Source organism: Carettochelys insculpta, chromosome 5 (assembly GCF_033958435.1).
Source record: "Carettochelys insculpta isolate YL-2023 chromosome 5, ASM3395843v1, whole genome shotgun sequence".
Taxonomy (NCBI): Eukaryota; Metazoa; Chordata; order Testudines; family Carettochelyidae; genus Carettochelys; species Carettochelys insculpta.
The window spans coordinates 91,232,433-91,257,788 of NC_134141.1; the positions used below are offsets into that span (position 1 = coordinate 91,232,433).

The 25,356-nt window shown below is 43.3% G+C and overlaps 1 protein-coding gene across 3 annotated transcripts in view; it reads right to left on the reverse strand.

Moving 5' to 3' along the window:
* The window catches only part of RNF180 (ring finger protein 180), a 140,995-nt gene that overhangs the window by 20,703 nt on the left and 94,936 nt on the right, over positions 1-25,356 (reverse strand). For all 3 annotated transcript variants that reach the window (XM_074994269.1, XM_074994268.1, XM_074994270.1), the window contains one exon: positions 1,715-1,940. In XM_074994269.1, coding sequence (XP_074850370.1) covers positions 1,715-1,940 — 226 coding nt within the window. The remainder of the gene's footprint in view (positions 1-1,714; positions 1,941-25,356) is intronic.

Here is a 25,356-nt window from a genome sequence, read left to right on the forward strand (position 1 = left end):
TTTTGCCTTGTGACGTGCAACTTCCATTTACGCTAGTGGTTAGTATTCCAGCTTCACAAGAAAAAGTGAATTTCTAAGCACCTCCTAGCTGTTTCTGAAGAGGGCTTTTTAAAACAAAATGAGATTACGCGAAAAGGCACTTTTAGAAATTTTTGTTCAGAATACATAATAACCTAGTAGGAGAAACCAGATTTTCAGTCAGTAGAGTTAGTGTAAACTATAAAGAATGACAAATTCTTCAGCAGCCTGCATTGATTTACAGCAGCAACTACCTTTTAACTTCGCTTTTAAAAGTCATAAGGAATCTCCCATGAGAAAGCCTGTATGTATCCTTCACATTAGTCTGGCACCACTCATTTCCCCATATATATTGATTTATTAATTCCCCTATGGATACTTCTTTGTTGATTTACCACTTATTCAACAACTAATGAACTGGAAATGATAAGAGATTTTCCTTGGGAGCTTTATATTATAATAAGGCAAACTCGTTTTTCTCTTTTCAAATAAGCAGGTAAGTGATATCATACTGTAAAAGTATATGAATTATATTAACTACAAAATTCCTCTATTAAAACTATTCTTATTCTAAGCTTGTTGTGCCTTCCTGCTCTTGAGGTTGTATTTACAGCATGGCTACACATACGAAGTCAAACTATTTACTTTTTTAAAAACACGTACTGCAATAAGGACACAATTACAAAAGTAAAACATTGCATGTTGTTTAATATTTTTAAAAATATTACATACATACTACACCTGAAGAAGTTTTAGTATTTTTGCAAACACATTTTAGCATTTATGTAGTTTCTCTGCATGGTAGGTATCTAACTACCTTTCAGGAGTTGTGTCTAAGAATAGAATTAGATAGTGGATCTTGACAATAGTTTTGGGTTTTATTTTAGTCTATGATGAAATTAGTTGAAGCTGAACATAGAAATAATTATTTTTGTGATTAAGTGGCCTTTTATGCACATATTCTGACAATGTGTGCAAGTACTACATAAAATTTGGAGTTGTTAAGCTACACTGAGCTAAAGAAAAAGAGATGACCAGGATAAATTTCAAAAAGGAAACATTGTTAAAGGCTTCTTCTGTAAAACCTAATAAATATTTAAGAAGAAATGAGCAAGAAGAGTTATTGCACCAAAACTGGAAATGAAATGGAACTAATAAAGTCTGAAATAAAGGAATTTTTGTCATACTTCAAATGTACACAAATCTCAAAGCAATCTTAACTATTGAACAGTAACAGAGAGGAAACCGTGCTAGTCTATACACTATCAAAACAAAAAGCAGTCAAGTAGCACTTTAAAGACGAGCAAAATAGTTTATTAGGTGAGCTTTCGTGGGACAGACCCACTTCTTCAGACCATAGCCAGACCAGAACAGACTCAATATTTAAGGCACAGACAACCAAAAACAGTAAGGAAGGAGGACAAATCAGAAAAAGAGAATCAAGGTGAGCAAATCAGAGAGTGGAGGGGTGGTGGGGAAGGTCAAGAATGATGTGTGTCATAGAGCCAAATTCTGCTCAGAATACATTTATTCTGGATTTACCATAATGTGCATTATTATTTTTTATACATGACAATAGAATTTAGCTGAGTGTATAATGTTGGCAGGCTCTTGCTATATTTTTAGGGAAAGGACCATACATGGGGGAAAGGAAAAGACAGGAGTGTTTTCAATATTAAAAAAAATAATTTTATACCTGTTTGGAAAAAGACTCTGGCAATTATAGTACGGCACAGTGGACATGGAGTGTTGGTTGGATTGTCTTTGGCAAGCATCCGGAGGCAAGGTTCACAAAAGATATGGTGGCATGGATAGCACTTATATGGATTGAAATAAACATCCAAGCACACTGCACAGAGGTAGCTTTCTTTGTCTCCTCCTTGTTCTTGCTCATTGCCAGTATTCAGGTTATCATTCAGAGTCTGCAAGAAAAAAAAAAGAATAATTATCTCTTCACAATGTAGTTTAAAACTTGTGGCTCAGTCAAATAGGATGGAGGTCTTCTTTTATATCTAACTAGAACACTTACCCGGCATTGCTTGGGTCCATCGCACAATTAATGGTTGTGTTTTGAAAAATAAAATGAAAATATATTTGCTTCATGTAAATCATTACTCTGAGGTGCTGTTCTGAATGAAGGGTTCAGAAAGCAGGCTGCAACAGAGTGAGAGGACTGCCCCAACCCTCACACACAGCAGCTGCTTGGAGCCAGGTGAGAAGCACGTCTCCACAGCTGCTGCTGCTCCAGCAGGCACAGCCAGGAGAGAAGTATATACCCCCAGCTGGAGCAGATCCAGGTTTGCCTGCCCCCTGTGCTCCCCAGCCAGAGTGAGGAATGCAGCAAACTGTGCACTTTCCCCTCACTCCCAGACAATGGGGAACAGCTAGCAATATTTCCATATGAATCTGGTGTGGGAGAGCTTCAGCCCTCCCGCCCCACTTTCAAAAGGGCACCTCAGGGTGGAAGGCTCAAGTGGCTGGCAGTCCTTGATAGGAGGGTTGTGCCCCAGCCAGCCCCTTTCATCTGCCTGGTGATTCTCTTTTCTGTATGGTTTTCCAAGAAGCAATCCCATTTCAGCCACATCCCATTTTCCTGGCACAACCAAACCCTTACCTTGCTTTAAGCTATATTAAAAGAGAGATGTATACCAAGTTTGGTTGTCCTAACTCTTACCATTTGGGAGTTCTTGAACAAACACCACACACACAGACAAACTCTCTGAAATGTTTAGTAGATAAGTCAGTAAATAAAGGTACGATTCCCAATGGTTAATTCATAATTCTTTTAAAGAGATGATGAAGCATCCTCAATTGAAAGAAATGCCTCTTATCAGAAGCATATTGAGGGAAACAAGCATGGACATCTGGGAGCCTAAAAGTAAAGGCAACACTGCAACAACAACAACAAAATCGATAAAATAAAACTATTTACATGTTCCTGTTTCTCCTATAAATTTTAACATTTACTCTAACTTTATAACAATAAAGATCTGCTAAATTTCAACCCCAAAATTTAGTAACCATAAAAAACATACACACACTGTGTGCATTCCTTATGCCTTTAAAGGACCATTGTTTATCTGTAGAAGGTATGCTCTAGTAAGGAAAATGACTTGAAAATTTTGGCAAGTGCATGGTTTTGCCAACACCAATTGCTCTGCATTTCTGTGAGCTAATCTACTTGTAGGAGGACCAACCTGGTCCTTCCATATGGTCTGCAGATTGCACAAGTACTAATGCTTTACACCCATATGTCAAGTACAGTCTCAGACAACCTCTCATTCTCACTCAGAAATGGGACCTGTGATAATGATTGAGTTTATGGCTTTTCAGTTAGGATTTTCCTTGTCTGTTGAATTTACTGTAGAAATTTAACAATCAAGGGGCCCTGACTAAAGGGTCTCCTCTTCGACAAATTCACAAGACAAGCTGGAAAAAAGAAGCTATGGAGTAGCATTACCATTTAATGGTTGACAGAAAATGCTCAGCGGGAATTAGGCAACATTGCGGCAGTAAGGAAAACGACAGATCAGCTATGTGACAACTCATGAACAACATCTGTTACGAAGCCCAGAGAATTGGGGAAAAAGTCAACTTTTTGCTGTCCCAGCAAGGGAGATGAGCTTTGGAAGAAAACAAGAGAATGTGAGAGAAGGGTAGAGACTATCTGACTACCTGCAAGTTAGTTCAGGGAGCCAGCAGCAAAATTACTTGGAAAACCATAGAGTAATGGGAGGTTCCCAGGCATGTTCGGAATCTTTATAATATGCCCATGCAGGGAAATACCAGAGTCCATTGCAAACTCTAATATGCAGTGAAACCCTATTTAGGAGTAAATGAATTTAGTGGATCAGGACAGTAAGTTCCCTTTTTTACAGACTTATATGCCATTTGTAAAAGAAACAGAATCCCCACCCACACACCATGCACAAGATAGAAAGACAAAGTCAAAAAGCACAAAACTGCCAACACATGGAAAGAAGTTGGTGCAACGTAATTTGAATAAGAGCTAAGTGGTAGTTTAAAAGGTCACTTAACCAAAGTCTCTTGTTGAACTAGGTCATTATTTTTCAAACAAACCAACAAACAAAAAAACAAACAAACAGTCCTGTAGCACTTTGACAACTAACAAATATATTTATTATGTAATGAGCTTTCATGGGTAAGACCCACTTCTTCAGATCTGGAACAGAAAATAAGAACCTAGGGTTTATACAGTGGGAGGGGGCAGGGAAGGAAGGAAGGAAGGAGAAGGAGAAAAAAAGTGAGGGGATCATTGATAGGATCACTGACAAGAACAACCAGCTATCCAGTTAAGCATAGGGGGGTGGCTGAGGAGGCCACTGAAGCAGCTTCCCCAGCTCTCCCCTCCCAGCACATGATTTGCCAGAGACTGGGGCTGCTCTGGCTGGGCTGGAGCACCCCTGCCTGTGGGGACCTGGGCTGTTCTGACCCAGCTGGAGCTTCCCTGCCCCTGGCACACCATGGGTAGGGACACTCCAGCTAGGCCAGAGCAGCCTTGGTCCCTGGTACACCATGGGCAGGGTATACCCTGGAGGCTGCTGGAGGCCGCTGTAGCTGGAGCAGCCTCCCCAGTGCCTCCCCTCATCCTGGACCATCGCAGACAGGAGCTGCTCTGGGCATGCTGGAGTGCCTTGTACCTGCAATGGCCCCATGGGGCTGGAACAACTACTTGCCTGTGCTGAGTGGGGGGCTGCCCCACTCCCTACTGGTTAAACTGGATAAACTCTAACATTCCTAGTCAACACGATGGACAGTAGTCTTTCCATACCAAAAGGCTAACTCAGGGACGGGCAACCTAAAGTCCGTGGCCATAGGTTTCCCTTGCCCACCTGGGGCCTAACTGGTTGTCAAAACTTTTGTAGGCATCAAAGAAAAGGAAAATTTTGCAGAGGGATTTGGAAGTGGAAGGTGATACTTGGTTGCTTTCTGGACGTTTCGGGGTGCCTCAGAAATGTGTGGGGCATCAAGGGAGACACATAAGTCCTTGTTCCAAAATGTAACAAATGGGCAAGAGAGCCTGATGTCATGGGCCAAATGCAGACTCACACGGGCATTCTGATAATGAGTGAAAGATGCCAGAGTGGGGATGGACTGCGAAAATGGCCTTGAAAGTGAAGACAAGCAGATTATACCTTATGCAAAAGAAGCCAGTGGAGCTTTTGTTTTGCATATTCTCCATGTTAAAACACATTGTTGCTCTGACTATTATTTAAGCTCCGTATCAGTCATACAGTAAAACTGGTGATTTTTTTGAGATGATTAAACCGCACTCTCCCACAAGAAGCACAACTTTAAAATGTTCAGGAAAATCCCAATCAAATTTTTGTACTGACTAAGAAGGTGGAAGTTCTTTCAAATTAGGCCAAGAGGCCCACTGGGGTTTGTGTACTTTCTGGCACTGTGTATTGGTTGACAAAAGTATTCAGTGCAGACCTGAATTTTTGTAGGCTTCTGGCAAATTTAAGCTTAAAACCTATAGATCAGACAGAGAGGCCAATGCTGCTGGCCCACATATTTATAAGTTAATAATTCACTGTATGCTACTTACGCTCTAAATTTCTACCTATACAACTACTCACTGAAATCTAAAAACAAGTTAAAAACTTCAAAACAATGCAAAGTAGTTCAAGCAGCTCTCTGGGGCTACCTATTGCCACGAGCCATGTCCTCCTTTCAGGCTTTTCTGCTTGACCTCGTGCTGGATAAATTGCTCATGAGAAAAACAACTAAAAGGCTACTTTCTTCTACAGATGACTTTTGTTTAAGCAGAGACTGTATCTTCTTTTTTCTGATTTGCAAATTTAGATGAAGATGTATGGAATGGGATTGGTAATCTAAAGTGATAAAATACTTCACAGAACACAGTTCCTGAGCTAATGATTAATTATCAATGTGTACCTACAGATCTGATTAATCTTTTAAGGCAAGAATAAAAGCAACAACAAATAAATTGGGTAAACACTCAAGTGCACAAAATGCTTAGCAAATAAAACACAATAATATCAATACAAAATGTGTAGGAATTTATGAGACCACTCAGATGATTACTAAATTGAATAACAATGAATCCTGTTTGATTAAAAAAAAAGTTTTTTTACAGAGCTCTACCAAATGCTATACTACAAACTCCACATACAGTGCATATATTTATGATGGCTTCTGTTCAGAGCTCCTCTGCTCCACTCACAAGGAATGTATAAACTGACATCCACGAAAACTCACCGCGCTGCCAATTCTGAAATGGAACTGTGGAAAGGCCAGTCATGGCTCCATAGTTAAGGTTGAGATCCATCTTCCATTTAAATGTCTTTGTTTAGTATGAAAAATAGCATCTCTTACAGCACTAACTCTATAGGCACCAACTAAATTGTTAAAAGTAAGTCCATTAATTAGTTTCTGAATTCAAGTAATTGAAAGCTGGGTACTTTAAGAAATTTAACACCTGTCTCAGTCTTTTCTTTGTTCTGAATGATAGGATAATAATAGAAACCAGACACTTCAGACTTTTCACAGTGCTAAAATTCATTGAAATTTAGCACATGCACAATAATTGGCAAAATTATATTATAATTAAATTATGACTGTTGTGCCGCAATGTTATGATTACACAGACTACATATGGGGACAGGTCACCAGCTGAGATAACTCTTAACCAACACTGTGATATCATGGTAATTATCTATTTATGATACGTATATGACCCCAACCTTTAGTTTCTGAATGCTTCATGACCTTTTGTGTGTTTATCCTCCCAACACCCTTGTGAGGTAGGAAGTACTATTATCCCCATTTGCTGTTGAGCTCAGGCAAAGTTAACATTTATTCCATATTCAGAGATCCCACGACCAGAAGGAACTATTGTGATAATCTGGTCTGACCTCCTGTATAACTCTAGCCAGAGAACATCACAAAAATAATTCCTAGAGCATATCTTTTGTAAAAACACCCAAACAGCTATCTAAAAGTATTGCAAAGAAATGAGATACAAAGTGGCTTTTTCAGTGTGAATAAAGTGCAGGTTTTCTCTGATTTTCTAGGGAACTGTGTCCTTTTTACACTCGGTGAAGTTTTAACACTTCCTAGCAAAGTAATTAATTATAATAATTTGGGGAAAACATTTCAAAAATTTTAATTTAAAGCTTCACTAGAACTGAAGGGAATGTGATAACCCCAATGATCTGTTACGGCTATATACTATTTAAAGTATCAGATAAGTGAGTCTATCATTAACATAAATTATTCTCAGTGAAAATAGTATCTGAAGACATAACTGAATAACTTAAATCAAATTTAAATGTACACTATTATGGTTTGATCCATGAAAAATTAATCAATTTAATGCAGTCTGATATTCTTTTAAAGAACAAAAGACTCTTTTGTGGAGCATCCATGAAGCCCAACAAAGGAGCAGAGAACATATTCCTTGCCCTCCTTTAGATACACCTGACATGGAGCTTATTTTTTAAATCCATCACACTGTTATTTCACACGTATGCAGTCACAAGGCGGCTGAGATAATATCTTTTATTGGACCAGCTTCTGACAGGCTGGGTCCACGCTACACATTTACTTCCCTTGGAGTGTGAAAAATACACTCTACTTGGCGACCTAGTTATATTGACCGTAGACACTGACATAGTTACTGCCTCTTGGGGACTTGGCATTATTAAGCTAATATTAGGGTGCAGCTGCATTAGTACAACTAGGCTGACACAAGATTGTAGTATAGACCTGCCCACAAGCTTCTGAGAAAACTACAAGGTGGAACAAATTGTTCAGCATAAGTAGATAACACATATTTCAAGGGAGCATTCAAGATGAAGTGGAAGAAAGGGGGAGAAATGCTGCAGGAGGTGTATAAATGGTGTACGGGTTGTTGTAGGAAGCCATAAAAATCCAGTGTCTTTATTCCATGAATTTTAGTATCTGGGAAGGTTATGAAGCTTGTAAGTTTGCTTTTTAGCATGTGGTACAGGTTTCTCTTCAGGATGAGGACTGCTGTGCGAGAAGTGTTCTGCTACAGGTAACAAAATATTTCTGTCTTTTACCATTTTTTGTCTGAGTTTTGTTGCGAGCACAGTGATTGTGCTGTTTCACCTATATAGTTGTTATTGAAGTACTGAGTGCACCACTTGTTGAGATAAATATGTGCAGGACCCATGGACCTTGAAATGTGTTCTGAGAGTGTCCATCATTGTTTTTTTCTTTCTCTCTCTGACTAGAGAGGTAGTAACAGGCCACTTCATCTTGAATGGTCCTTTGAAATATGTGTTTAAGTACTGATGCAAAACAATCTGTTACAACTTTTATTTAGTTGTCACAGTCTTGACTATGTTTCCTGGACCAGAAGATGAACTCTGAGTCACTTCCAAAGCTTGTATCTTTCACCAAGAGAAGTTGGGTCTGATCTCTCATATCCTGGGACTAAGACAGCTATAAAAACACTGTACATATTTGTGGAATCCCAAAATTCCCAATCAGAATTGGGGTTGTATTGTGATAGATGGCGAGCCAGTACTCATATGAAGATGCAGCCCCTGCCACAAAGAGATATATTTTAGTTTTTTAACCCAAGTCATTTTCTATGAAGTTATTGTCTTTGTTATGGCCATTTCAAAGATTACTAATGAGGCACTGAAAGGCATATTCAGCACCTCATTAGCATGCTGGTGGCCACAGCTCTTCAAAATTGCTGTGTTTCGCTCCTGCGCAGCTCGTCCAGACCAGGGTCCTTTTCGAAAGGACCCCGCCAACTTCAAAATCCCCTTATTCCTAACAGCTCCTCATTAATAATCTTCAAAATGGCAATTTGCATGGCCATTTCAAAGACTTGTGCTAGCGTAGACATAGCCTGAAATTTGAATGAATCATCAGTAATGGGCCTGGGCGGCTAAAAGATAGTACATAGTTGACAGCCATGGAAATTGTGACTGCCCATAGAGGCCCTTTCAGGACATGAATCTGGATTTAGACCACCTGGGAAAGAAGACTCTTATGTCCAAGTAGACATGGTTGTTACACTGAAACTCAGATGAATCATCAGTAAGGGGCCAGCGCAGCTCAAAGATGGTACACTGGTGACAGCCAAGAAAACTGTCACTGCCCATGTAGGCCCTTTCAGGACATGAATCTGGATTTAGACCACCGACCAAAAAAGACCATTATGTCCAAGTAGACACAGTTGCTACACTGAAACTCGAATGTTTCATTAGGCTAAAAGACCCCAGGCTACAGCCAGGTTTGCACATGGAAAAGAAGACCTTTAGGATATGAATATTCCCCACTGCAAGCCTTACTTCAACAACTGTGGTAATTGTATAGCTAATACATTGCCTTCATTGAGACATGTGTGGCTCGGGGTGGCTACAAGACCCCTGGCTACAGACAGGCCCCCAAAATCATGACTGCCGAGGGAGACATCCCTCAAGTGGCTAAAAGAGCCCGAGCTATAGCCAGCCTCTGAAAATCATGACTGCCATGAGAGACGTCCCCCAGGTGGCTAAAAGAGCACCGGCTACAGCCAGCTCCTGAAAATTGTGACCTCCGAGGGAGATGTCCCCTGGGTGGCTAAGAGAGCCCTGGCTACTGTCAGCTCCTGAAAATTGTGACTACAGAGGGAGATGTCCCCTGGGTGACTAAAAGAGCCCTGGCTAAAGCCAGCCCCTGAAAATTGTGACTGCCGAGGAGGACATCCCCTGGGCTACAAGACCCCTGGCAACAGCCAGCCCCTGAAAATCGTGACCCTCACCTTGCACAATCTGCCCTGCACCTTGTGCAGAACATCCTGTTATTGAACAACAAAAAGTCTTGTGGCACCTTATAGACTAAGAGATTAGGGTTAGGGTTAGGGTTAGGGTTAGTCTATAAAGTTATTCTATAGGATTAGTCTATAGATTAGTCTATAAGGTGCCACAAGACTTTTTGTTGTTCTCGAAGCTACAGACTAACACAGCTACCTCTCTGATAGTTGTCATCCTTTTATTGGTTCAGGGTCAAGCCATGTGATGTGGCTGGGCACAGGAATGTTTCAGACTCTGTGGAGCCTCTGGTGGGGGGGAGGGAAGGGAGGGGATGTGGGGGTCAGGATAACACGTAAATGGTTGAGAAGAAGTTTCTCGTACTACCAGACAAGCATGACTCCCACCCACAGCCTAGCTGACACATGGTACGGGGGTAGGGGGGTGCGAGCAGCTGGCACCAGGCAGCACAGAAAAAAAAGGCAGCTAGGTAGCTAGCAGGGGTATACACAGAAGCACGGACCTCACAGCTGCACTCCTAGCAAAGAAAAAGAAAGAAGATTTTTCAACCTTTCATGACCCTACAGCCACGGGCTTGCAGGTGCCAAACTGCAGTGGTCCTGTTGCCTAATTCTTATGCACTTGAGAGCAGTGGAGATGCAAGAGGCCAGAGTGGAGAACTGTGGTGCATTGTGGGGCACATATAGGAAATCTGTGGAAGTTAATGAATTCAATTTAAAGACATGCCGTAGCCTCACCACCCTTCATTCGTATTTTTAAATTCCAACTGAATGCTACACCCATCGGGTTACTACGATTTTAGGATTTTGATATGTCGATTTTAGTGGTCCATAAATTGAGCTAATGGAATTTACAGCGAGTACAGGCAATGGGAAAAATCAGTCTAACTTACTTAAAATCGATTTTATCTTGTAGTGTAGATGCAGTCTAGGGGTGTAGATGACACTGCTTGGGCTGGATGTCAGGCTCTGAAACCCAGGAGGAGGCTGCAGTGAGTAAGCAAGGCCCCTGCAGGGAAGACGCTAAAACCAGAGAAGGCTCCCCAGCTGGGAAGGGCTCGGAGTTTGGGGCTGTGCTCAGCTCAGCACTAGAGAGAAGATTTTCATGTCTCAGTTAAAAAAGCAGAGCATAAGGAAGGCTGTTGCTATTGGACTTATAAAATATTTTCTTTACTTAAGTTTATTAAGGAACCAAGAGGGACTGCTTGCCTGGCTAGCCTCAGGGGACCACTTTTTCACACCGGAGAAGTTTGACATGATTTGCAACACAGAGTCACCCCACATCAAAATGGAAAGTGGATGCACAATCAGTACATGGAAACATCCAAGGAGTGAGAGGACAGACCTGCTGGGTATGAAAAAGACACAAATGCTCTTCAGAAGGGACATTAACAGGTTGGTCTCCTTGAAAGAGGGGTATCAGAAGGAAGAAGCGCATTTAGAAGAAGCACAGAAGCTGCCCCTGAAGGAAAGGATGAGTTAGCTGTGGATAAGTGGCAAACTGGTACCCTGGTGGTTGAGGTTGAAAGAGATGGGCCTCATCTTCAAGTGGCAGAGACAGAGGTACCTTTATAGCATGGGCAGTTTCTATTTGAAAGTAATCAGATAAAAGGAGAGGGGCAGAGGCTGCCAAGTAAGAAATACAACAACAGAGGCTAACGAAAGAAATAAAACATTCCCTTCAGTAGAACTTGCTGCAGGGCAAGTGTCTAAGAGGTGCATGTGTCACAGAGTGCCTCAGCTTTTAAAGGCTGGAGGCCCTGGAACTAGCCACGACTGATCAACAAAAAAGCACATCTGGATTGGATCAGGTGATTCACTATAGGAATCTGCAACTGGGGCGAAGGTAGAGGAGACTGCAGCAATCCAGGGGAGATCCTATAACTGCTGGAATTGCCCCAATTTAGGACAGTGTGGATATCCCAAGATATCACGGGAGTTTGGGCTGTGTCCAGATTAAGACTGAGGGGCAAATTTTTGAGTATATATTTGTAAATTAAGTTAGCAAACCAGAGCCTAAAGGGGCTGCTGCTACTGCACTTGTAAAAACACTTTTTTTAGGTTACTGAGAAACCAAGAGAGGAAAATGAGGTGAGGATCCACTTTCAGGGGGTTCCCAAGAGAAGACCACTCATTAACAGTATCATTGCATCAAGGAGTAAAGCAACAGTTAATGAGAATAATGTAATTACATCTCAATTAATATTTCACACAGAGGGTGAAATTAATCCCAGAAGAGAATCCCGCATAAACTCTTATGTTCCATTTAAGGCACTGATACAGAATTTGGGATCCCTTACATTTCTAGATGGAACAGACCAATGAGAAAGAGATGTTTGACAATTTTATGTACATACGCAGAAGGTAGGTATAGACAGACTCACATTAGAAAAAAGGGTACCCTGAGTGGGAAAATTGGGCATCCCCATATCTGAAGATCAATCCACGAAAGGGCCAACAGACTCTGAGCACCATATAGGAGGATGGGGTAGTCCTGTAGTAATAACTGGTACATGGATGTATTTAGGAGTGGTACAGCCTGTGATATTTAGAATTTTACTGGCAACCTGGCCAAGCTCTTGTCTTTTCACACCACTAGCCTTTGCAAGATACTTCGCATCTTTTGGCTGAAAATAATCTCCAACCATGACCTGCTCCTGCAATGCCATCAGGAGGACATGACCACTATCATCATGAGAAGATGCTGGAGTTGGATAGGGCACTTGATGGGAAGGGAGGCAGAGGCCATTGTAAAGATAGCACTTCACTGGCTGCCTGAAGGACGATGGAAACATGGGAGGCCCAAGACAACATGGTGGTGTACTGTTGAGGCAGACATAAAGAGAATGAACTACAACTGGGATACACTGGAGAAAATGGCCAAAGACAGACAGAAGTGGAGGACCTTTGTTGCTGCCCTACACGCCAGCAGATGTAACAGGCTTTAACGAACTAACTAACTTAGCTAATAAAAATGCTGAAAGACAGCAGAGGACAAATACAATTAGGAGTCTAATAATTGGTCTGTAATAAGTAAAAAAAGAAATACATAAACAAATGGGTTGTCTATGTATATCTTAGTCATGTGATAATTAATGGGATATAACAGTGTAAAAGCATTTGAAGAGATTAAATAGACTGAGCATATATAACTAGAAATAACCGAAGGAATTAAGAGAAGAATTAGCTTGAATGGCTGAAAAGCTTTTCTTCAATTGAATGACAATCAGTTGGAGAATACTCCTCCTAATAGAAGTGATGGACACATCATCACTTGGGACTTCACCCAATAAATGGGACAAGAAAAGATATTATATAGAATAAAACTGATGACCCAACATGTTGAAATACTATGAATCTATTATTTATGTGATGTGGCATCTCCCTGCATTGGCACCAATAATTTTATTCTGAGCAAAATTAAAGGAGAATGGACTTACAAAATTGATTGGATCTGGGTGGCACACAAAAAAGTATTAAAAATTATTAAAGCATATATTAAAGCTGAACCACACAGTAGCCATGTACACTTGGCAGAAACTTTGAAATGGCCATGCTAATGGCCAAATTAAAGCATACTAACGAGGTGCTGAAATGCACATTCAGTGCCCCATTAGCATGCTGGCGGCTGTGGCACTTTGCTCCTGCATGGCTCGTCTAACACAGGGGTCCTCTTCGAAAGGACCCACCAACATCAAAATCCCCTTATTCTTATGAGATCAATACTTACAGGGAATGAAACTCTGATGAAACACTTTAGGAGAGGAAATACATTCTTACAATTCAGCGGCTTCTTCCATCATGCTTGCATGGGAAATGATCCTTTATCCATTCTCTGGGAATTAAGCAGAAGGTGAATTCTGTCATTATTTTAAGGGGATATTATAATAAGTGAACAATAATAACAACTGAAAGTACGAGTTTTCCTTTGGAATTCTATGAGCTCATAGGAATAAGGGGATTTTGATGTTGGTGGGATCTTTTCGAAAAGGACCCCGGTGTAGACGAGCCATGTGGGAGCGAACTGCGACACTCTCAAAGTGCCATGGCCACTGAATATGCATTTCAGCACACCATTAGTATTCTTCAGTTTGGGCATTAGCACGGCCATTCTGAAGTTTTTACTAAGTGTAGATGTAGCCAGTGTGTTTACACTAGAGAGTACTTCAAAGGGAAAAACGCATGAATGAATTCCAAATGAAAACTATTACTTTCAATTGTTATTATTGTTCACTTATTATAATATCCTCTTAAAATAGTGACAGACTTCACCTTCTGCTTAATTCCCAGAGAATGGATAAACGATCATTTTTCATGCAAGCAAGACGGAAGAAGCTGCAGGATTTTAAGAATGAATTTGCTCTCCTAGGCTACGTCTACATGTGAAGCCTACATCGAAGTAGCTTATTTCGATGTGGCGACATCGAAATAGGCTATTTCGATGAATAACGTCTACACGTCCTCCAGGGCTGGCAACGTCGATGTTCAACATCGACGTTGCACAGCACCACATCGAAATAGGCGCAGTGAGGGAACGTCTACACGCCACAGTAGCACACATCGAAATAAGGGTGCCAGGCACAGCTGCAGACAGGGTCACAGGGCGGACTCAACAGCAAGCCGCTCCCTTAAAGGGCCCCTCCCAGACACACTTGCACTAAACAGCACAAGATACACAGAGCCGACAACGAGTTGCAGACCCTGTGCATGCAGCATGAATCCCCCGCTGCAGCAGCAGCAGCCAGAAGCCCTGGGCTAAGGGCTGCTGCACATGGTGACCATAGAGCCCCGCACAGGCTGGAGAGGCAGCGTCTCTCAACCCCCCAGCTGATGGCTGCCATGGAGGACCCCACAATTTCGACGTTGCGGGACGCGGATCGTCTACACAGTCCCTACCTCGATGTTGAATGTCAAAGTAGGGCGCTATTCCGATCCCCTCATGAGATTAGCGACTTCAACGTCTCGCTGCCTAACGTCGAAGTTAACTTCGAAATAGCACCCGACGCGTGTAGCCATGACGGGCGCTATTTCGAAGTTAGTGCCGCTACTTCGAAGTAGTGTGCACATGTAGACACAGCTCTAAAGTGTTTCAGCAGAAGTTTCATTCCCTATAAATCTCGATTGTATAAAATAAGGAAAATGTAGTTATGCTTGGATGGTTTTGGATTCCTAGAGCTCAAAACAGGAAGTTTTTCAGAAAATAGTGCCACATTTGAACTTACACATTCCTTCTTTCCACATTTTACATTCTTTTGCGGCATTTGAGTGTCAGAATTACACCTGCTGCACAGTGTAAATTCGATGACACAACAGTTATAATGAATGGATTATTTATGTATAAAGAACAGACCAGATCTTTTAATGATTATTTCCAGAGCTTAAAATTGCATGACACTTGTACATTAGGTTTTGGGCGTTTTAGCTAGACTCAATTAATGCCTGTGCCTACACAATGAAATTTCATCAGTTTAACCAAGATATGATTTTAAACGTGCATCCTTGTGTGTGGATTCTCATAAGTAGGCTTGAGGCAGGAGCGACCAGGGGAGCGAAGCGGACAGGGAGCTGCAAGCAGGGGAGTTTAAGAGGGAGGAGAGTAAGTGAGCCTGCCGCTGAGGAAGCTGCCAGGTGAGAGTGCTGAGCTCTGCGTGAGTGAGCGTGTGCTTTAACTGCTGGCAATTGAACGGCCATTTTGATTCCAGGTGGGGGGAGTTTCAGTTTCAGTTTCCGTTCCAGTGGCAGTTGGGACTGCCTGCCTGACCTTTGCTCTCTCGATCAGCCTTCCCCTGTGTGACTTATAGGGGGAAGGCCTGAGAGAGGCCAGCAGGCTTCGAAGCCAGAGGCAGGAGCGACCAGGGGAGCGAAGCGGACAGGGAGCTGCAGACAGGGGAGTTTAAGAGGGAGTGTGACAGAGAGGACTATAATGGTTAGGAAGACCCGCAACACCTGTGCCAGCACTACTGCTGTCTCCTCCACTTGTGCCTGTAGCCAGACAGACTGCCTGACCATGCATGTTTCTACCCAGATCCTGGTCTGGTTCTGCAAGGACTGTGGCTTGCCGATCCCACTCACTGATACCCAGGCAGAGGGGAATATTCAGTGTGAAAGGTGCCTGCTGGTGGAATCTCTCAGGCGGCAGGTGGGGGAGCTACAGGAGGAGGTCGCCAGGTTGAGGAGTATCCGAGTCCATGAGCAGTTCCTGGATAGTATTCAGGTGGAGACTGCGGAGGTAACTGTCCCAGTGCACAGGACGGCTGATAAACCACTGGAGGAGGTGGACCAGGGTGGACACTGGCAGCTGGTTACTTCTCGCGGCGGGCAGTGTCCCACCCCTGCTCAGAACCCTCCCACCGTGGTACTGGAAAACCGTTATGCTGTACTCGATACAGGAGACCAAGAATTACCCTGTACAGAAGAGGAGAAGCCTCGTACCCCCAAGGCCGGGAAGTCTACTGCCACCCCTGCGAGAAGGAAACGTAGAATAGTGGTGGCTGGAGACTCTCTTCTGAGGGGGACGGAGGCGCCCATCTGTTGCCCTGACATTTCCTCTTGGGAGGTGTGCTGCCTGCCAGGGGCCTGTATCCGAGACGTTACGCAGGCATTGTCGAGGATTATCCGGCCCTCTGACTACTATCCCATGCTTCTCATCCATGTGGGCACTAATGATACTGCGAGGTGTGACGCTGAGCAGGTCAAGAGTGACTTCAGGGCTCTGGGGGCACGGGTCAGGGAATTTGGGGCGCAGGTGGTATCCTCTTCAATCCTGCCTGTCAGAGTTAGGGGCCCAGGCAGAGACAGGTGTATCCTGGAAGTGAATGCTTGGTTGCGTAGATGGTGTTGCCAGGAAGGCTTTGGTTTCTTTGACCACGGGATCCTTTTCCGGGAAAGACTGCTAGGCAGAGATGGCATTCACCTTTCGAGGAGGGGGAAGACCATATTCGGACACAGGCTGGCTAACCTAGTCAGGAGGGCTTTAAACTAGGTTCGACGGGGGCAGGGGAGCAAAGCCTGCAGGTAAGTGGAGAGCATGGATACCTGGGAGATGAACTTGAAATGGGAGGGAGTATGGGATACACTGGGAGAGTAAAAAGAGGGCCAGGGCAAAACTGGGAGGCAAGACCAAATCAATGTCTGAGATGCCTATATACAAATGCAAGAAGTATGGGAAATAAACAGGAAGAATTTGAAGTACTAATAAATGAATACAACTATGATATCATTGGGATCACAGAAACTTGGTGGGATAATACTCATGATTGGAATGTTGGTATTGAAGGGTACAGCCTGCTTAGGAAGGACAGGCAGGGAAAGAAGGGAGGAGGTGTTGCCTTGTATATTAAAAATGTACACACCTGGACAGAGGTGGAGATGGACGTAGGAGATGGACGGGTTGAAAGTCTCTGGGTTAGACTCAGAGGAGTTAAAAACAAGGATGAGGTCCTACTAGGCATCTACTACAGGCCCCTAGCCAGGTGGAATAGGTGGATGAGGCTTTCTTTAAACAGCTAACAAAATCATCCAGGGCCCAGAATTTGGTGGTGATGGGGGACTTCAACTATTCAGATATATGTTGGGAAACCAATACAGCAGGGGACAGACTGTCCAATAAATTCTTGGATTGCATTGCAGACAACTTGTTATTCCAAAAGGTTGAAAAAGCTACCAAGGGGGAAGCTGTTCTAGATTTAATTTTAACAAATAGGGAGGAAATTATTGAGAATTTGAAAGTGGAAGGATGCTTGGGTGAAAGCGATCATGAAATCATAGAGTTCGCAATTCTAAGGAAGGGTAGAAGGGAAAAGAGTACAATAGAGATAATGGATTTCAGGAAGGCAGATTTTGGTAAACTCAGACAGCTGGTAGGTAAGGTCCCATGGGAAGCTAAACTGAGGGGAAAAACGGCTGAGGAGAGTTGGCAGTTTTTCAAAGGGACATTATTAAAGGCCCAAAAGCAAGCTATCCCGCTGCGTAGGAAAGATAGAAAACATGGCAAAAGACTGCCTTGGCTTAACCAGGAGATCTTGCATGATCTCAAACTAAAAAAGGAATTGTATAAGAAATGGAAACTAGGACAAATTACAAAGGATGAATATAGGCAAACAACACGAGCGTGCAGGAGCAAGATTAGAAAGGCTAAGGCACAAAATGAGCTCAAGCTAGCTACAAACATAAAGGGAAACAAGAAGGCTTTTCACAAATACATTGGTAACAAGAGGAAGACCAAGGAGAGGGTAGGGCCATTGGTCAGTGACGAGGGAGAAACAGTAACAGGGAATTTGGAAATGGCAGAGATGTTTAATGATTTCTTTGTTTTGGTCTTCACTGAGAAATCTGAAGGAATGCCTGACATAGAGAATGCTAGTGAAAAAGGGGTAGGTTTAGAAGTTGAAATATGAAAAGAACAAATTAAAATTTACTTAGAAAAATTAGATGCCTGCAAATCACCAGGGCCTGATGAAATGCATCCTAGAATCCTCAAGGAGCTGATAGAAGAGGTATCTGAGCCTTTAGCAATCATTTTTGGAAAATCATGGGAGATGGGAGAGATTCCAGAAGACTGGTAAAGGGCAAATATAGTACCCATTTATAAAAAGGGGAACAAGAATAACCCGGGAAACTACAGGCCAGTCAGCTTAACTTCTGTGCCAGGAAAGATAATGCAGCAGGTCATTAAAGAAATCATCTGCAAGCAATTGGAAGGTGGTAAGGTGATAGGGAACAGCCAGCATGGTTTTGTTAAAAACAGATCATGTCAAACCAATCTAATAGCTTTCTTTGATAGAATAACGAGCCTTGTGGATAAGGGAGAAGTGGTGGATGTGCTATACCTAGACTTCAGTAAAGCATTTGACACGGTCTCACATAATACACTTATCAATAAACTACTCAAATACAACTTAGAGGGGCTACTATAACGTGGGTGAACAACTGGTTGGATAACCGTACCCAGAGAGTAGTTATTAATGGCTTTCAATCCTGCTGGAAAAGTATAACTAGTGGGGTTCCACAGGGGTCTGTTTTAGGACCGGTTCTGTTCAATATCTTCATTAACGATTTAGATATTGGCGTAGAAAGTACACTTATTAAGTTTGCAGATGATACCATGCTGGGAGGGGTTGCAACTTCTTTGGAGGATAGGGTCATAATTCAAAAGGATCTGGATAAACTGGAGAAATGGGCTGAGGTAAACAGGATGAAGTTTAATAAGGACAAATGCAAAGTGCTCCACTTAGGAAGAAACGATCAGTGTCACACATACAAAATGGGAAAGGACTGCCTAGGAATGAGTACAGCAGAAAGGGATCTAGGGGTTATAGTGGACCACAAGCTAAATATGAGTCAACAGTGTGATGCTGTTGCAAAAAAAGCAAACATGATTCTAGGATGCATTAACAGGTGTGTTGTGAACAAGACATGAGAAGTCATTCTCCCGCTCTACTCTGCACTGGTTAGGCCTCAGCTGGAGCATTGTGTCCAGTTCTGGGCACCGCAGTTCAGGAAGGATGTGGAGAAATTGGAGAGGGTCCAGAGGAGAGCAACGAGAATGATCAAAGGTCTAGAGAACATGACCTATGAAGTAAGGCTGAGAGAACTGGGCTTGTTTAGTTTGGAAAAGAGAAGATTGAGGGGGGACATGATAGCAGTTTTCAGGTATCTATAAGGGTGTCATAAGGCAGACGGAGGGAACTTTGTTCTTCCTTGCCTCTGAGGATAGAACAAGAGGCAATGGACTTAAATTGCAGCAGGGGCGGTTCAGGTTGGACATTAGGATAAAGTTCCTAACTGTCAGGGTGATCAAACACTGGAACGAATTGCCAAGGGAGGTGGTAGAATCTCCATCACTGTAGATATTTAAGAAGAGGTTGGATAGATGGCTTTCAGGGATGGTCTAGAAAGTGCTTGGTCCTGCCGTGGGGGCAGGGGGCTGGACTCGATGGCCTCTCGAGGTCCCTTCCAGTCCTACTATTCTATGATTCTATGTTAGTTTACTTTACACCTACAAATTACAGGTGCGAGAAAACCTGGTTACGGGTGTTTAATCTGCTGCAAGTGTTCACATGCAAAGTTGCATGAGTTTAACATCACACCTTGAGTAGGAAGCAGTGTAACATCTACATGTAGACCAGACCTAAAACACACTTTTAGCCTTACCATTTTTAAATAAAATGTTTGCTAGTTGAATACAGTGTCAATTCAGAAGTACTATTCTGAAAGGAATCATCTGTTTTCCTTTCACAAACTGTGGCAATAGTAAGCCACTCATGATATTCAGAGTATATTATTTATATAAACTATTCAGTGAAGGCATATAGATAGTTTGCTAAACTCCAAGAAACAAACATGTGAAAACAGTCACATTATTTTCTTACAAATGAAATGTATATATGAATGGATATGTCATGCTTTGGGCCTATGAGATATGTTTACATTAACAAAACATCAAATAAATCTTTTGTAATTTCTGAAAATGTGTCTTAAAAGTAGATCAGCTGAAAACATAATTTAAACATGACAATTAAGTTTAGAGTGTCTTTTGAACAGAAATGTTATTGTTTCATATTCAGATTAACTTCAGAAATTATCCCCATACAATGAGCACGATCAAAAAGAATGTACAGTTATGGCAGAAATCTCTACGACATAAAAAAGGCAACTAAGTGCTGATAAGATGCATAACTGAAGAGTCCCACTAGATATCTTTGATTAGCAAATACTCAAGTGTTCAGGAAGTACACAGATTCAAAACTGGTTATTCCAATTTGTTTTATTAGGCACTCAAATCTGCAGACATCATCTCAGTTTGTGCATATGGAAAATTATTCATTTTCAGCTCTGTATCCTAGGCATACTTGGCACAGTGGCTAGGTTACTGGCTTACAGGGACAGGAGATAGGGGCTCTTTTTCTAGTTCTACCCCAGGTTTGCTGTATGAGCTTGGGAAAACCCCTCCTGTTCCTTGTCCCTTGATTTCACCATTTGCAAAGTGGGGATTTTAGGATTATTTCCTTTGTAAAACATTTTGAGATCGTTAGATGAAAAACTGCATATTTCTGTCACTATATTTTTAATTTAGATTTTAACGACCACCTTCCAAGTGTCCCTGAAAATTAACCAAAACCCAATATAAAGAAAAGAGAATCAGCAGCAACCTCACAAGGTATACAAATAACTAAATAAATTCTATAATAGACAAAAAATACACATGTTTCCTAACTGTCAGCTCTACTCTCGTACATGCTTCTCATTCGACCAAAAACCATTAAAAGAAAGAAAAGCCTTGCAATATGTTCTTATGGCCAGCAGACTCAGCCTATTTTATAATTAAGAGGAGCATGTTCTCAAGAGAAGTGGCTGTAACAAAGACACTGGCACAGCTTGATCATTTATACAGAATATTTACCCACTACTAAAATGCACCCATCACATCATGATCCATGCCATCTATTGAACAATGCACAGCAACATTGCAAACCAGTGTAAAAAAGCTGTACACAGATCCATGTAGGATGCATATACTAGTCTGCTAGAATTACTTTTCTGTGCTTTTATGCCCCACATTTTCATTTAAAGGATATCTGCCATAAGAATTTGCATTTACTAATAGTTAAGATAAAATAAATATACAGAAATGGTAGCAGATTTATTTTATTTACAAGGGGGGCTTGTGGAATTACAAGTATTGACATACCAGTGGTGTGATGAATGCCATTGGATAGGTACTTTGTCTTTGAAATATCTTATTAATTTCCTGCATTTTCTTGCACAAGCTCCTGAAATGATAAGGCTCCTTTCTTAGGCTCTTCCCCACCAAGAGCACTCAACAATCAAAACCAAATAGTATAATAAAAATGAAAATACTGATTGATTTTATTGAGAACCTCTCCCATCAATCTATCTCAAACTTTCTCTCTCCTTCCCAGGCGCCCGCAACTAAATTACCGAGAAGAGCCATTTTTTTTCAAATTTGGTTACAAAATCAATACTTCAGGAGCCGCAATGCATGTGAATATGAGACAGTCCTTAATAAATAACATCAAATCCCTATTTTAAGAACAGCGCACACACAATGATTTGTAATGTGATCAATATAAACCTTCAACCCTTTTCTGAGTCCTAGTAAGCTCCAAGATCAGTCCTATCTAGTATGCCTATTCAGAATACCAGAAATTAATTGGCGATCCAAAGGAAGTCAATTTAGGAGCATATGCTATAGCAGGGGTGAGCAAACTTTTAATGTTAGGCCCCACTTTTTGTCCCTGCATTTAGCAGTGCCAAACTGCACCCCCTCCCAGCCTGTCCAATGCCCTGGAAGCGAGCGTTGGTCTCCCGTAAATTATGCACCATGCTCCCTTGGCAATGGCAGGGATTAAGAGTGCCTTTCAAAGCACACTGGCAGCAAAACAGAGATAGTTGAGGCCCATTTTTCAGACACAGGTTTGCGGCGCTTGTGAGGCCTGGCTCTCTCTCTCTGCCTAAGTTGCCCCATCTGTGAAATAGGTTTAATAATAATTTCTATCTCACAAAGATATTGGGAGAATGATCCAAAACTTATCTTGTTAATTCCCACGAGCAGCCTGTGGCAAACTTGCTCTTGCAGCATCCTAGTTGCTGGGACCTACAGTCCAGGGCATGAAGGGAAGCTGAAAGCCCATCAGTGGTGGGCAGACCCTCAGCCTTAGGTTACCACAAACCTAGGGAAATAGGTGGAAGAGAATCCAATAGCTCTTGGTGAATTTGAGCACCCTTTTGCCATTCAACCTGAACACTTTGTTTCTTCTCTCTTGTTCCTCTGAGTCCTGCACCTCTGAGTCCACAGCCTGGGAAAATCTCAGTGTTAACTAATTTGAGCACAATGTTCAAAACCCTGGCAGTAAGCGTACAGCAATCAGGCCAAGGCAGCTCTGCAGGGTAATTGTCAGAATGCAGCCTCCCCAGAAGCTGTTTCTCCCCAGCCCTAGGCTGGCTGACTCCATTCACAGGTGGGCTGCAAGCACTTTGCCTGCCTGGGATGAGCTCCCAGTCTGGACCCATCCCTACAAGGAGAATGCTTACCTTGCCAATGAGCGGCAATGCCTGGGCTGGCTGGCCCCATTCACAGCTGGGCTACAAACACGCTGGCTGGAGGGGCTGAGCTCCCAGTCTGAATATGCCCCCATAAGGAGGGTGCTTACTTTGCCAGAGAGAGCAGTGGCTGGGCTGGCTGGCCCTCTTCACAGCTGGGCTGCAAACACACTGCCAGCTGGAGGGGCTGAGCTCCCAGTCTGAACACTCACCCACAGTTCTTACTTCCCTAAACAAAAAGGGAGTTGGGGGGGAACCTCCCACTATCTCCTATCACAGCTCCACTCCTGCCCATTCGATTTCTGACTTTGCTCCCTGCTGACTAGCTGGAGCAGCTGTAACTGAGCCAAGGCAAACACAGCCAGGGAATGGGCTGCAGAAAGAGTTAGAAGGGGCAAAGCTAAACCCTGGACATTTTTAGATTTTGTAAAAACCTGGCCGGACAGAGAGTTAATGCATAAAAAAGAGGACATGCCTGGGGAAAAAGGCCATACAGCGAACCTAAGTCCAGCATTCAGAGCCGCAGAGGAGTCTGCATCTGGAGCTGCAAATGACTCCTCAGAGAGCCTCCAGTTGCCAACCCCTGTCCTTGCTCTTAGCTAGAGTGTCAATTCATGCGGACTCCTGGTGCTACATATGCCATAGGGAGGTGGAGGGAGCTTGAAAAAAGAATGAAAGAGCACATCATTGTCTTACCTTGATAAAAGAAAAAAGAGAAGTTACTCACCGTAGTAACGATGGTTCTTCGAGATGTGTCCCCGTCGGTGCTCCACGATAGGTGTCGGGCTCGCCCCGGCGCCGCAGGTCGGATCTTTCCAGCAGTTTCTGCTGGACCGCGCATGCGCCGGCGCGTGCCGTTCCCTTGCGCACTCCTGGCCATGTGCGCGATCCAGTCCCCCCCAGTTCCTTGACCAACCACCTTGGATGCTCCTGAAAAATACTAAACAGAGATCCAAAGCGGGGAGGACGGGCGGGTGGTGGAGCACCCACGGGGACACATCTCGAAGAACCATCGTTACTACGGTGAGTAGCTTCTCTTTCTTCCTCGAATGTCCCCGTGGGTGCTCCACGATAGGTGACTACCCAGCAGTAACCCAAGATAGGAGGTGGGTAATCGGTTTATGTGCAGCTTGTCCCCAAGAGGACCGCTGTCGAGAGACGGGTATCCTCTTGGAATACCCTGTGAAGGGCATAATGCTTGGCAAAGGTGTCATAGGATGACCAGGTTGCCGCTCTGCAAATCTCTTTTAGCCCAATGCCCTTGAAAAAGGCTGTTGATGCCGCCACCGCCCTAGTGGAACGAGCCCTAGGCGGGGCCAGTAAAGGAGTCTTTCTAAGCTCGTAGCACATTTTTATGCAGGATACGATGTGATTCGAGATTCTCTGCAAAGAGAGACCTTCTCCTTTTGATTTGGGAGCGAGAGAGACTAGGAGTCTATCCATTTTCCGGAAGGACTTAGTCCTGTCTATATAGAAAGCCAGCGCCCTCCTCATGTCCACGAGGTATAGGCGCACCTCTTTGTTGGAGTTATGAGGCTTTGGATAAAACGAGGGTAAAACTATAGGTTCGTTAATATGAAACTCTAAAGAAACTTTGGGAACAAAGGCTGGATGCAGCTGTAAGGTTACCGCCTCCTTGGAAAAACTGTGCAGGGTGGCGTTGCCATAACTGCCGCAAGCTCGCTCACCCTGCGAGCTGACATGATTGCAAGAAGGAAGGTCGTCTTTATCGTAAGGAGACGGAGGGAAACCGTGGCTAAGGGTTCAATCGGTGATCCCGTTAGCGCATTAAGCACCAGGTCCAAGCTCCACGAAGGTGGAAGCGGTTTCTGAGGGGGGCATAGGTTTACCAGCCCTTTGAGGAACCTGGTAACCATGGGATGGGCAAACACCGTGTGCCCTTCCTCTTCATGTCTGAAAGCCGATATAGCGGCAAGGTGGACCTTCAACGAGGATAGGGAGAGTCCGCCTCTCTTGAGGTCCAGTAAATACTCTAGTATTACAGGTATAGGCGCAGCAAGGGGGGCTAATTGCTTGGTAGAACACCATGCAGTGAATCAAGTCCATTTTTGCTTACAGGTCTTCCTGGTGGAAGTCCTCCTGCTACTTTCTAGGACTTGTTGCACTCCCTCCGTACACGTGCTCTCTAGGGAGCTGAGCCATGGATTAACCATGCTTACAGTCGCAGGCCTCGGGGGTGTGGATGCACTATGGACCCCTGGGCTTGCGTGAGCAGATCCGGAGCCACCGGGAAGGGCATCAGTGGACGGTCCGACATGAGCAGGAGTAAGGGGAACCATCACTGTCGATCCCATGTTGGGACTACTAGGATCATTCGAGCTTTCTCTCTCCTGGCTTTCTGCAAGACTTTGTGGATAAGCACTGTGGGAGGAAATGCGTAGAGCAGAGGGCCCCTCCACAAGATCGCGAATGCGTCCCCCAGGGACCCCCGTCCCAGTCCTGCCCTGGAGCAGTATTGTGGGTGCTTCTTGTTG